Source organism: Drosophila innubila, chromosome X (genome assembly GCF_004354385.1).
Source record: "Drosophila innubila isolate TH190305 chromosome X, UK_Dinn_1.0, whole genome shotgun sequence".
NCBI classification, from domain to species: domain Eukaryota; kingdom Metazoa; phylum Arthropoda; class Insecta; order Diptera; family Drosophilidae; genus Drosophila; species Drosophila innubila.
Genome location: NC_047626.1, coordinates 34670474 through 34684258, shown reverse-complemented (window position 1 = coordinate 34684258; position 13785 = coordinate 34670474). Strand labels below are relative to the sequence as shown.

The following is a 13785-nucleotide window of genomic DNA, read 5'->3' as shown; positions in this document are numbered from 1 at the left end:
ACATCCTTACATCAACATGAAAAGAAAACACTTTAATTCTGACTTAGTTTGTTAAAAAAATAATATATATTAATTAAAGCGTACATTAACTCGCTATAAAATGCTAGAGAAATTTATGTAACGTAACGTGTCATATTAAGGTTAATTAAAATTAAGTGGAAAAGATTTTGATTTTGCAGATTTTTGCAGAGTTTTCGTTTTCAATAGCAACTCAAAACCAACTTTCATTTTTGTAAAGTAACGTCATAGCATATTTTTTGCATCTATCTTTTAATCGGAGAGCTCGATTGTTTTCATCTTTTTTATTAAATATAATCCAACTGAATCGCTACTCAGATACATAGCCATTTTTTTTTTTTAATTTTTACTTTTTCCATGTTTTTTGTCAAGTTTTGCGTACGAATGCAACGTAACGTGGCTTTGGAAATGAACATATCTCAAAGACAAAAAAGTTTTTAATACTGTAACTTGAGACCAATTGGTCCTATGACGGCTATCTGCTATAGTGGTCCAATCCCAAAATAAAAACAAATTTGCTATGCGTATGCTATCCAGTAACCTACATAAGACTGTAAGGTGTTGTAGGTTCGTTCGAATTACGCCACCCAGAGGGAGCGAATTGTAGAATGATAGAAAATAAACTTGATCCGTCTGACATTATAAGGTGTCTACATTCCAAATTTGGTACTCCTAGCTCATACCATATCTGAGATCTTTTCGTTCATAAGGAGAGACGGACAAGAGTATATCGACTCGGCTGATGATACTAATCTAGAATATAACTACTTTATGGGGTCTGCCACGCCATCTTCTGCCTGTTACATACTTTGCACAAACCGAATATACCCGCACAGGGTATAATTAATGTTACACAGATAACACTCTTCTGCATGCTGTTAACGCTGCTCAAAGCAAATACACATGTGCTCACATTTTGTTTACTATTTTTAGAAAGCCCCGGTAGAATCAAAACAAACAAATAGCGCGTTGTGAAGATTGATCAAACAGCTGTTTATAAAGGCGGTTATGGTTTATCCATTTATAAATTAATTTTTTTTGTATTTTTGCAACCACTGTTCGACCAGCTTAACAAATTTATAAATAGCTTTTAAGCTTTGCAAACACCAAAAAAGAAAGAGAAAGAGAGAAGTCTTTTTCTTTAGATACACTCAGCAAAAATTTTACTGACGTTTTAGAAATTTGACTTTGCTTTAGAACCGTGATAATACTATTTGTATATTTATTTATTTTCAAAAAAAAAAAATAAAGTAGGGTGATTTTGCTTTCCAATCTCTTGTGAATATTAGGACAAAGTTTACCATTGCTAGGTAAGTATAGAATATTTTGACTTCAAACAAATTATGGTATTAAAGTTATCAAAGCACTTTTAAAATTTGTATACCCTGAGCCCATTGAAAATGGTCAAAAAAGGGTATAATGTGTTTGGCAGAATGTATGTAACAGGCCGAAGGAGGGGTGGCAGACCCCATAAAGTATATATATTCTTGATCAGGATCAACAGCCGATTCGATCTAGCCCTGTCCGTCTGTCTGTCCGTCTGTCTGTCCGTCTGTCCTTCTGTCCGTCTGTCTGTCCGTCTGTTTGAACGCGTCGATCTCAGATACTATAAGTGCTAGAGACTTCAAATTTGGAATGCAGGTCTGTGAATACCATACGCAGGTCAAGTTTGTTTCCAATTTTTGATGCCACGCCCCCTTCGCCCACAAATTGCAAAAAAACGATTTACAGTCGCAATTTTTGACATAGCACTCCCTAACTGAACAATCAGTTAAGAAGTATGCGTATTAAGCGACCCTGAAAATTTCAAAGCGATTGACTCATAAATAAAGAAGTTATTTCGGAGTTTACATTTAATTCAATAATTACATTTGCATGGCAAATCAAACGTGCGGGCGAGACAGCATGTTCACGTTTGTATGCAAGGCGCGCACAAAGACAGTACGAATTAGTACCCATTTTTTTTTTTTGGTACCAAATAAGAATTCAGCGATAAGCAAAAATATTATCTATATCATGTGATGAAAATGTTAATGTATAATTTATGTATATACAAATATACAATTTGATTAAAATATAATTGTGTTAATATATAAATATGTATCTTTGCATGGCAAAAATCAGCAGAAGCTGATAGCTATGTATGAAATTGCATGAGAGAAATAGCGATCATTTTGCAGCACTACTCTTGCATCTTTGCCGAGCACTGAAAGCTGCAAAATAATAATTTTAATTATTAATATTTTCGATTCCTTACACATATATATAATAAGTATCTGCTTATTATCGTTGTAAAAAAAAACTTAGCATTTTCCGCTTTAAGAATTTCATAAAATTAGACATTGCCTTTTATTTCAAATTTCGCGCACTGCAGCAGCCTTTGGCAGGCTTGAATTTGTTGCGTAAGAGGGAGAGAGTGAGAGAGGAAAATGGGTGCTGCCAGACTGCAGGCTGAGCAAAGTTGTAGTTTGTGGCTACTCTTGACACACGCTTCATCGATTGCAAGCGATTACGATTACGACTTGCGATTTACCAATTTATCAATTTCTAATTAATTTTAAATAAGTTTAATATAATAAGTTTAATATAATAAACTTATTTAAAATTAATTAGAAATTGATAAATTGGTAAATCGCAAGTCGTAATCGTAATCGAGTGATGTATTAGTTCAGTGAGGCATTAATAACGTAGTCTGCAGTGATAAGCACAGTGATTTAAGAAAACCGAAAGTTGTTCATAGTTTCGCGTGTGTGATTTTTGATACCCTGAGGCCATTGAAAATGGGCAACAATCAACTTTTATAAGACAGTACATGGGCTCAGGGTATCCTACTGTAGAGCGTGCTCGACTGTAGCCGCACCTCACCGCGAGCGAAGCGAGCAGGGGACGGAGCCCCCTTGTTCTATTTTTGATTTGTTTGTTGAAAATACATATAACACAATGGATGGTAATCCTTTGAGCAAACATAATTTTCTCAAAACCATGAACTGGTAATAATTAAAATAAGTCTTATTAATTAATTAATTATTGGACATTTCAAATATTATGAAAAATAGATTGAGGCTGAGAACAGATAAATCGAGCAATAAATATCTTTAGATTCGATTGCTGTGGATCTCATTTTTTAAATAATCATGTCTGACATATCAAAGAGGCAAAATTTGCGTTAATTGATCTTTGGAAATTAGCCAGAAGGTAAGGAAAGTTAAGTATAACCCAAAACTCTGAAAAGCTCTAAAAACCAAATTAATGATCATCACAACAATTTATTACGTTGCAGACATGGTGGAATTAGCATAAAACATATACGTCATCTATTAACTTAAATTTTAGTATTCATGTGCTTAATATTTTCTAATTAATCCATAAAATCCCAATTAAATGTAGGGCAACTGGCATGACATAGATAATTCTGTATAAGAGACCAATTAAATCGAATATCTAAATATTTATATTTGAGTACCACCTTGTGTCTTTTGCTCAAAATCTATGAACTCGAGACAACAACCTCGATATTTTCGTCCCAAAAAAGTAAAAAAAAAAAACTTTTTTTCGAAAACGTTGCTAGAGTTTTTAAACTCTGTACACTTTAGTCGGGATTTGGCATAGAATTTTGATTTCTTTTGGAAAATAAAGCCGGAACTTATTAATGTAAATTTGACCTGCGCTTTTGACAAACTTAAAAGCATTTTAAAGTCTTTAAGTACATGGCCTAATAATATTATTTTAGCATGTTAATATAATTAATAATAATATATTGATTATTTGAGTAAATTAAAAATAAATTTTTATCATCTTTGTAGGTTAGATACAATGAAATCGTTTTTGACACTTGGAATTTCTAGTCTATAAAATATAAGAGAGTTTATGCTGTATGAAACTGTGGGACTTTATACTACACATTAAATTTTATTATGAATAAGACATTCAATATTATGTTAACAATCGTGCTCTTTTATGTTTACTCAGCTGATTAGGAGTGTCTTGTAAAACCGATATGAATCAAATCGTTTACCAGCCTCTGTTTCAGGTAAGCTGAACATACTTATATGTCAATATCATTCAAGTAGCGCAAGTCGAAACACCAACGATAAAGAAATAAACTCAGACATAGACAGACGGCCACAAAGATACAAAACTTAAAGCCGTTATAAGCTTTACTTTCACTTGTACAAACACAAAGAAAGCTGGCTAAGAACACAAGACACTAGCTTGTCATGCCATCAAGCTCTTTTCACAGAAGTCTCTGAAGCAGCGAGGGTCATTAACAGCCAAGATATGGAGCCGACTAGACGATATAACCGACGCTTGGACATTGGTTAACAGCGAAGCTGGGTTCAGTAGCATGTCAGGGGGCAAGCCAAGCAGTCCAAGCTTTTAAATCCGATTCTCGTTTCGTGCTTATATCGCTCTTGCTATCTCTGTCTCTCTCTTGCTCCGTCTATAATATTTGGTTTATTTATGTATTATATTTTTATCAGTTTGCCATACACGCGCTTTGAAAATTACGAATATTTTGCCTTATATATTTGCCAACTTACTTCTTAGAACTTCTTACTGTTTTTGGAAATAATTAACACACAATAATATAATTCTATTGTGGTATCATATTTTTGGATGCTCAGGTACGTGAATTGCCGGCACAGCAGCCAACATCAGAGGCGGAGACAACTTAATTACCATGCATCGGTCTTTGTTTATGGCTGTCTCTTGCTGCTCGGCAGCATCTGTGGCTCTGGCGCCCATTTTCACAAGTGGAATATTTTGCAAAAGAGCTTTCGGTTTATGCAGGAGACAATGCTAAGGAGCAGCTTAGAACGCGCTAATCTAAACTACGGTATTGTGTTTGAATGCCGAACCATGTAAGTAGCCCATTGAAGCTAAGAAACAAGATATCACTTCAACCTCGTAACATTTAGCTCCGATAAGGATCTTGGTGATGAAGTACATTTTCATTTGCAACTCGGGGACTTGAGTGGATTCCGTCGCCTGGATGCAAAAAAGAAGCTTGCGTTATTTCTACACGGCTGGAATGATCAGGGTAGCAAATATTGGGTGCAGGAATTGTTATTGAGTAAGTCAAGCTCAATGTTAATTACTCTGCAAGTCTCCAGCTTAAACATCAAATTGCAAGAAAACTAAGATTATTTCTATTTATGTGGGAAGGCAAGGAAATATAAAACAGGGAATAATACATGAACCGGTACCGGAATAGTTAACTGAAATTAACCGACTCATTTTGAATACCGAAACCAGAACCGTATCCGAAATAAATTATTTTTAAAGAACCGAAAACAGAAACGTTTGTACATTTTCCAAAAATTATTTGTTGTTTTCTGTTTATATATCATTTTGCTTTCCAAAAAAATATAACTTAAAATTTAAGTTACGTTTATCCCACCCAAAAAAACTCTACACGAGGTATAAGTCTAGTGACGATAGCATATTTCCGCCCCAATATTTCTAATATCGAATATTGTGACGAGCAACATAAAGTTTAGTATAAAAATTTGTATTAAATATATAAATTATTAAAATGAAACACGAAAATTTGCATTCTGCAAAGGTACCACGAACATAATAGTTACTTTTTGCGCACAGTGCAGAATGCCAATTTTCGTGTATTTTTAATTTAAATAAACTGAATTTTGCTTGTCACAAAATTGGATATCAAAAATTTTGTCACTAGACTTTTTCCTCGTTTAGGGCCCGAGCTAAAAGCTGGCAGTGTTGAAAAATGATAATTTCTTGATTTGGCAACTCTGTGTTTTCCGTTCTCGGAATATGAAGCTAATTTAGCAACTGTTTTTAGACCCCGTACTTAAAAAAGTACAGGGGTATATTATATTTGTTTTAAAAAAAATGTGCGTAACAGGCAGAAGGAGGCGCGGCAAACCCCATAAAGTATATATTTTTTCGATCAGCATCAATAGCCGAGTCGATATAGCAATGTCCGTCTGTCCGTCTGTCTGCATGAACACCTAAATCTCAGAGACTATAACAGGTAGAGACACCAAACTTGGTATAACCTCTATATTGCAAGCAGATCAAGTATGATTCAGAATTTCGACCTTTACCCTTTACCGCCCATCGACATAGAACATTTTTTTGATTTTTGTTTTTTGAGATATCGTAACCAATCTGATAGAATATGCATTTAAGGTAACTATAATTTTTTAATTTTTTCCATTATTAGCTTTTGCCATAGTAAAACGAGGCTTCCGACGGCCGAGTATGCTCGACTGTAGCACCGGCCCACTAGTTTTTATACGGATTTTACATTTAGCGCACAGCTTTTATCTTATGTCCATACCTAGCTTTAATTATAAAGAAAGCTAGGGTGCTCCGCCCGAGCATACTCTACTGTCGGAGACCCCGTACTTACTATGACAAAAAATTTGTCATGCTAAGACTTGGACTTCACCCGATCGGTCCTATGACAGCTATATGATATAGTAGCTCGATAAGAACCAACTTTGGTCAGAATATATAAAACCAAGTTAGATACATATTGCATCAGTTTGGTTATGATATCTCAAAAAACAATAAGGTTTTCATACTTAGACTTGATTTTCGCCCGATCGGTCCAATGACAGCTATATGATATAGGGGTCCGATTCGAACCAACTTTGTTCAAGATATATAAAACCAAGTTAAATGCAAATTGTATTAGTTTGGTTGAGATTTCTCATAAAACAAAAGAGTTTTTCACCGTAAAACTTGATTTTACCCGATTGGTCCTATGACAGCTATATGATATACTGGGCCGATTTGAACCAACTTCGGTCAGGACTTATAAAACCAACTTAAATTCATATTCTATCAATTTGGTTAAAATAAAAAAAAAGTTTTTCATACTAAAACCTAATTTTGACCCGATCGGTCCTATGAAAGCTATATGATATAGTGGTCCGATTTGAACCAACTTTGAACTGAATATATAAAACCGAGTTATATGCTGATTGCATCAGTTTGGTTATAATATCTCATTAAACAAAAAAGTTTTTCATACTAAAACTTGATTTTCGACCGATTGTTCCGCTACATGATATAGTGGTCCGATTAATAAAAGAAACAAACTTGATCTGCCTGCAATATTGAGGAATCTACATACCAAATTTGTTGTCACTAGCTTTTAAATTGTTCTTATAATTTGGGATTTTAATTTTTTTTTTCGATTTGTGGGCGATAAAGGGGGCGTGTCCAAATTTTGAAATGAACTTGATCTGCTTGCAATAAAGAGGAACCTACATACCAAATTTGGTGTCTCTAGCTCTTATAGTCTCTGACATCTAGGTGTTCATACAGACGGACGGACAGACAGACAGACAGACAGATGGACATTGCTATATCGACTTGGCTATAGATGCTTATCAAGAATATATATACTTTATAGGGTCTGCCACGCCTCCTTCTGCCTGTTACGCACATATTCGTTAAAACAAACCCAAAAGACCCCTGTACTTTTTTTTTAAGTATGGGGTCCAAAAATAAGTTAAGGGGGTGTAAGTGGGAGGGGAAAAATTTTAATGATTGCAGCTAATGTGGCCTTTGGGTCCTTTGGTACAATTTTTTTTTTTTTTTTAATTCTTATTAAAAAGACGACGTCGATTGATACCTCGATCACCCTAATCCGAACACTAGCTCAAAAGATAATTAAATTTGAAATTTTCAGTTGACTTCTCAAAATGAGATGAAAAGTCAGTTTGTTTGTCTGTTTGTATCAAAGTTTGGATCTATTGATGGTTATTTATTCCCCTTCAAAAATCTAGAAATGTTTGTTCCACGACTTTTTGAAACGACTTTGTTCTACGACTTTTGGCTGAGGGGCTTGGAAGATATAACCTGTTTACTGAATATACACATTTTTCTATCGATCAAAAATCACGTTTAACCCTTATCGTCCTGAGCAACTTTTTTTCGAGTTTCTTTATGAAACTTTCAGGACCAATAAATTTGAGGTCGCTGAATCCGAAAAAGACATTTTTTTTGTTCGTCCTTGTCAGGATAATCTACACACAATATCATACAAGTGTCATAGGACCGATCGGTTCAATATTAAGTCATAGTATGAAAAACTTTTTTGATCTGCGAGATATCGTAACCAAACTAATAGAATTTTCATTTAAGTTAGACTAATGAATCCTGACCAAAGTTGGTTCTAATCGAACTATTATGTCATATAGCTGTCATAGGACCGATCGGGCGAAGTCCATGTCTTAGTATGAAAAACTTTTTTTTTCATAGTAAGTACGGCGTCTCCGACAGTAGAGTAGGCTCGACTGTAGCAACGCGAGCCAAGCGAGGAGGCGGAGCCCCCTTGTTCTCTTTATTATTCAAGAAACAAATTTTTTAAATATGAAAGAAATTCAACAAATAAATTTATTTATTTTACAATGTCAAAAGCAAAAGCAATTGCAAAAACTTTTGATATCCCACAAAAAAAACCTCTACACGAGGTAAAAGTCAAGTGACGAAAGCAGTTTCTAGCCCCAAAATTTCTGATATCCAATTTTGTGACGAACAAAATTAAATTTAATATAAATATTTTAAATAAAAATATAAGTTAGCACCTATTCCTTAAAACAAACCCAATAGACCCCTGCACTTTTTTAAGTACGTGGTCTAAAAAAAAGAAAAATTGGCATTCTGCACTGCGCAAATAGTAATTTTTATGTACAAAGAAGCTCACACTTTTTGCACACAGTGCACAATGTCAATTTTCTTTTTCTTTTTTTTTTAAATTGTTATTTTTGGCTAGAAATTGCTTACGTCACTAGACTTTTACCTCGACTAGAGGTTTTTTTTGTAGTATAATTTATACTTCCAAAAAAAATTTGGCAAGCTGCACATTGCGCAAATAGATCGATATCTCTGCGGACGGCAGTTCGCTGTAGCGGCGAAAGCATCACGAATGGTGGGGAAGGCGACTGACAATACCTCAATGAAATTTATATTGGTACACTTATTTATTATAGGTATTTTTCAAAATTATTGAAAAGTGGTACATTTAAAAAGACTGGCATATTACAAAAATATCGGCAGGCTAAAACTTTGTATCATTATATATACGCGAACTTTTTCTGCCCAGTGTTGTCAAACGTGTTTTTTCCTGTTAGGAAATTATTATTGGCTCAAAATTAAAAAAGTTGTGATAATTGCCTTTTTTAAGTTTTCCGTAACAAAAGCCAGAAGTTTGAAGCGGTCCTGTCGGTTTGAGCGGAAAAAAATATAGCCGTTCGTTTGCATCACAAGGGAATATCGAACGCGATTGTTGTTAGAAGCGATTATAAGTGAAGCAGTTGTAATAGTGACGGGACTCCTATTATTTTGTCGACAAAATTCAATCTAGAAACCGAGACTATTCCGAAACCATTTGAAAGTTGAAAAATTATTGAAAATGATAATTCCAATGAATTTTTTCAAGATTTAAGCCTCTCATTCATACCAATCGATATAGAAAAACTATCCTCATCAACAACTGCATGCTTCATGGTTCTCAAAAGCATTTGATATGTTGTAATACGTACAATTTCCCGTTTTTTGTATATGAAACATAAATTTTGGTTGAGGGGCTTGGAAGATATTACCTGTTAAGTAAATAAATACTTTTTTCTATCGGTCGAAAATCACGTTTTAGTACGAAAAACTTTTTGGTTTTATGAGATATCTCAAACAAACTGATACAATATGCATTTAACTTGGTTTTATATATCCAAAATTGGTTCAGATCGGACCACTATATCATATAGCTGTCATAGGACCGATCGGGTCAAAATAAGGTTTTATTATGAGAAACTTTTTTTGTTAAGTGAGATATTTTTACCAAATTAATAGCATATGCATTTGGGTAAGTTTTAAAAATCCTGACCGAAGTTAGTTTTTAACAGACCACTATATCATATAGCTGTCATAGGACCAATCGGGCTAAAGTCAAGTTCTACTGTGAAAGACTAATAAAAAAGAGCGAAAATTGGCATTGGGCACTGTGAGCAAAAAGGGTGAGCTTCTTTGTACATAAAAATTACTTTTTGCGCAGTGCCGAATGCCAATTTTCGCCTTTTTTTTTATTAATTTATATTTTTATTTAAAATTTTTAGATTAAACTGAATTTTGTTCGACACAAAATTGGATATCAGAAATTTTGGGGCAAGAAATTGCTTTCGTCACTAGAATTTTACCTCGTGTAGAGTTTTTGTGGGATATCAGAAATTTTTGCAATTGCTTTTGCTTTTCACATTGTAACTTTATCATTAATGTAGGCAAATAGTAAAATATATAAATTTAGTTGTTGAACGTATTTCATGTTTAATAAATTTTTTTCATTTAATTATAAAGAAAACCTAGGGGGCTCCACCCCCTGATCGCTTTGCTCGCGTTGCCACAGCCGAGCATACTCTACTGTCGGAGACCCCATACTTACTATGTTATAGTGGTTCGATTAGAACCAACTTTGGTCAGTATATATAAGTCTAACTTTAATGCATATTCTATTAGTTTGGTTACGATATCTCGTAAAACCAAAAAGTTTTTCATACTAAGACTTAATATTGGACCGATCGGTCAATGTATATTTAAAACACTTCAAAAAAAGTCCCGACTACAAAATAAAAGTAGGCGTGTCATGGGAAAGGGCGCAAATGAATGGCAAATGGGACTTATTGACCAAAGAAAGCGCAAAACAAATATTATTTTTAAATTACGCCTTTTTCCATATTTCAAATTATAGACCGATATCTCACCGGTCTCAAAAGTTACAGACTTTTGCCACCTAATTTCCTGAAATACGCCATAGTGAGTCGTAGAAAATTTTCCATATAAGCTGTATATATTGTTAGTCGCCCTCCGCACCCTTCGTGCTGCTTTCGTCACTATCGCGAACTGCTGTCAGCAATGATACAACTACTAAGTGCAATCGAAAAACTCTACGATATGTCAAATATTTAGTCAATACAAAAAAATAACAAATTCAAGTCACATCTATCTTCCAAAAAAACATCTTTACGAGGTAAAAGTCTAGTGACGAAAGTCTTCCCATGCCCTAAAATTTCTGGACTAGACTTTTACCTCGTAAAAAGGTTTTTTTTTTTGAAGATATCACAAGTTTTTGAATTTTATATGATTTTAACATTGATACTTTGAAATAAGGTTATTAAAATGCTTACTCCATGTTTATAAATCAACTCACAATTACATCAAATATATAGAACATATCTGTAGCTTCTATGGTTTGGAAACTGTTGAGGCTTAATTTTAGCGGGCCTTAGCGTTTTCCCGCTAAACTAGCGGTTTTTTCAAAAGTCGTTGAAGAATCATTTCTAGATTTTTGAAGGGGAATAAATCCCCATCATTAGATCCAAGCTTTTTTAGCGCTTTGATACAAGCAGCAAGCAAACAAACTGACTTTTCATCTCATTTTGAGAAGTCCACTAAAAATTTCAAATTTAATTATCTTTTGAACTAGTTGTCGGATTTGGGAATTTGCGAATTTAAAAAAAAATAAAAAATTTTACCAAAAGGCCCCAACGGCCCTATTAGCCGCAATCATTACAAATTTTCCCCTTCCACATACACCCCTTTATCTCATGACCCAGGTGAGTAAGAAAAAGTTTTAGTATGCCATCTTGTAAGTTAGGACCTTTCGATCGGTATATTATTAACCTGATCGGACAGTCGTAGCAAATTTTCACTGTTAGTCGCCTTTCGCACCCTTCGTGCTGCTTTCGTCACTAGCGCGGACTGCCGTCCGCAGTGATTAACAAAAATAATTAAAAATCACAATTTCTATGGAAATTTCCTTTTTACATAAAGATTACTTATCCGCAATGTGGTCTTATATGGGCGGTCGGGGTAGGAGTGGTCAAATGAACTCAAAATTTTGTTTACAAATTTTGTTTACTATATTTACTAAATATTCCAAGTTTCAAATCGATATCAGCATTTTTCGACATTATGCCAAATATTTCGCGATTTGGCCCAGTGTGCCTAGGAAAAAAGTCAAAAAAGTAGATATTTACATAAATTCAAAAATTTCAATGGGTAGTTAATGGGTTAAGAAATGTTTTGTATCATTCAAACGGCATTTCGAAGACCTTTCCATTCGTGCCAAAATGTAAATGAAGTAACTTCAAAAAGCGAGTAGACTTAACATTAGTTTTGTGTAAATACTTTTGACCACACCTGTATATTGCTAGTCGCCTTTCGCACTACCAGCGCGGACTGCCGTCCGCAGTGATGCAAACAAGAATTTGTAACGCAGTGGCGTCCCTGACATTATTTTATTTTGCAATAATTTGCTTTATTACTGAGTATCTCACAGGCGAGCTCGCTTGATTTGCGTGAGAAGGGGTAAAGGTTTCAATAATTAAAAAAAATAATATCTCGTGCGTACTGACATATAGGGGGACGAAAAAGACTTGCTCGACTAGGATGTTTATACTCATCCAAAATATTTACTTTATAATTGACAATAACGGGTCACAAAATATGTGTTCTTTTTTGCCAGCTTGGACGCTTTTCGATGATGGTTACAATGTGTGTGTGGTAGATTGGGGAAATCTGTCACAGAACGACTATAAAAGCGCCTCGATGTCTATATTTGACGTTGGCCTGACTGTGGCTGGTATAATTATAGCCTTAGAGGAAATGCGACCACGTCATTTCAATCGTCGCAACGTCACTCTGGCCGGCTACAGCTTGGGTGCACATGCAGCTGGATATGCGGGAGCCGTTCTAGATGGCAAGGTTGAACAAATTATTGGACTTGACCCGGCCGGACCACTTTTTACACTGCCAGCGGCAGTTGCCCCGAAGTATCGACTGGACCAATCGGACGCACAGTTCGTACAGGTGTTGCACACCTCAGGCGGCACCTTAGGCACCGATTTAAAATGTGGACACGCTGATTTCTACCCAAACGGTGGACGAGCCCCACAACGCAACTGTTTGAAGTTTATTAATCTGCGCGAAATGCAGAACACAAGTAAGTTCTAAGGACATCGCTAATTCTTATCGGATTAACTATTTCAATATTGTTCGATAGATCCTATTGCCTGCAGTCACTCAGCGGCTGCCATTTTTTTCAGACAGTCAATGGATCCTCAGTATCCGTTTGTCGGATATCAATGCTCCAGCTATCGTGAGTTCGCAGCTGGCCGTTGCGACAACAATCGTCGCGCTCAATTTGGGATTCATTCGCATCGAAAATCAAGGGGAAGCTTCTACTTTGACACCACCTTTAGTCATCCTTATGTAGAGCGTCAGCGCTGGAATTGTCAGCGAAGGTGGAACTGGAAGAAAGATCGGAAGTATTCTGTCAAGGAGCAAAGTTCTCTAGAAATGCAGGCTATCACTTCAACAAACATAGCAGGAGACCTTCAACGTCGCTTATGGATGCGTATGCTTGGTCGAGAACGCAATCGTTGTCGCTTCAAATAGAAGAAGTTGAACAGAAAAGAACGCTACTTTATAGTTTTATAAGATACTAGGGGGCTCCGCCCCCTGCTCGCTTCGCTCGCGAAATTGATGCGTGAAAAAGGAGAGCACTTCTTATATTTTTTTTTGAATAAACTTCTTTAACGCTAAACTAAATTACGGTACAATTTCAATAATTCGGACACTTGTTAATTTGGACAACCTAATAATTCGGACACTCAATTTTTATCTATAAAATATTCTGTAGCCCGGGCACAACACATATTAGTTTATTCTGAAATCCAATCACATTAACGTGTTTGTATGTAAGAAAATAATAGAAATTACAAAAAT

At 35.1% G+C, this 13785-nt stretch overlaps 1 protein-coding gene across 1 annotated transcript; it reads left to right on the top strand.

The window, feature by feature from the left end:
* Positions 1 to 2958: 2958 nt before the first annotated feature.
* On the top strand, positions 2959 to 13468 carry LOC117794009 (lipase member H). Its single transcript, XM_034634472.1, has 5 exons — positions 2959 to 3008; positions 4644 to 4880; positions 4938 to 5092; positions 12524 to 13000; positions 13061 to 13468. The coding sequence occupies exons 1-5, from the start codon at positions 2959 to 2961 to the stop codon at positions 13453 to 13455; spliced, it is 1314 nt and encodes a 437-aa protein (XP_034490363.1). The 3' UTR covers positions 13456 to 13468.
* The last annotated feature ends 317 nt before the right edge of the window (positions 13469 to 13785 follow it).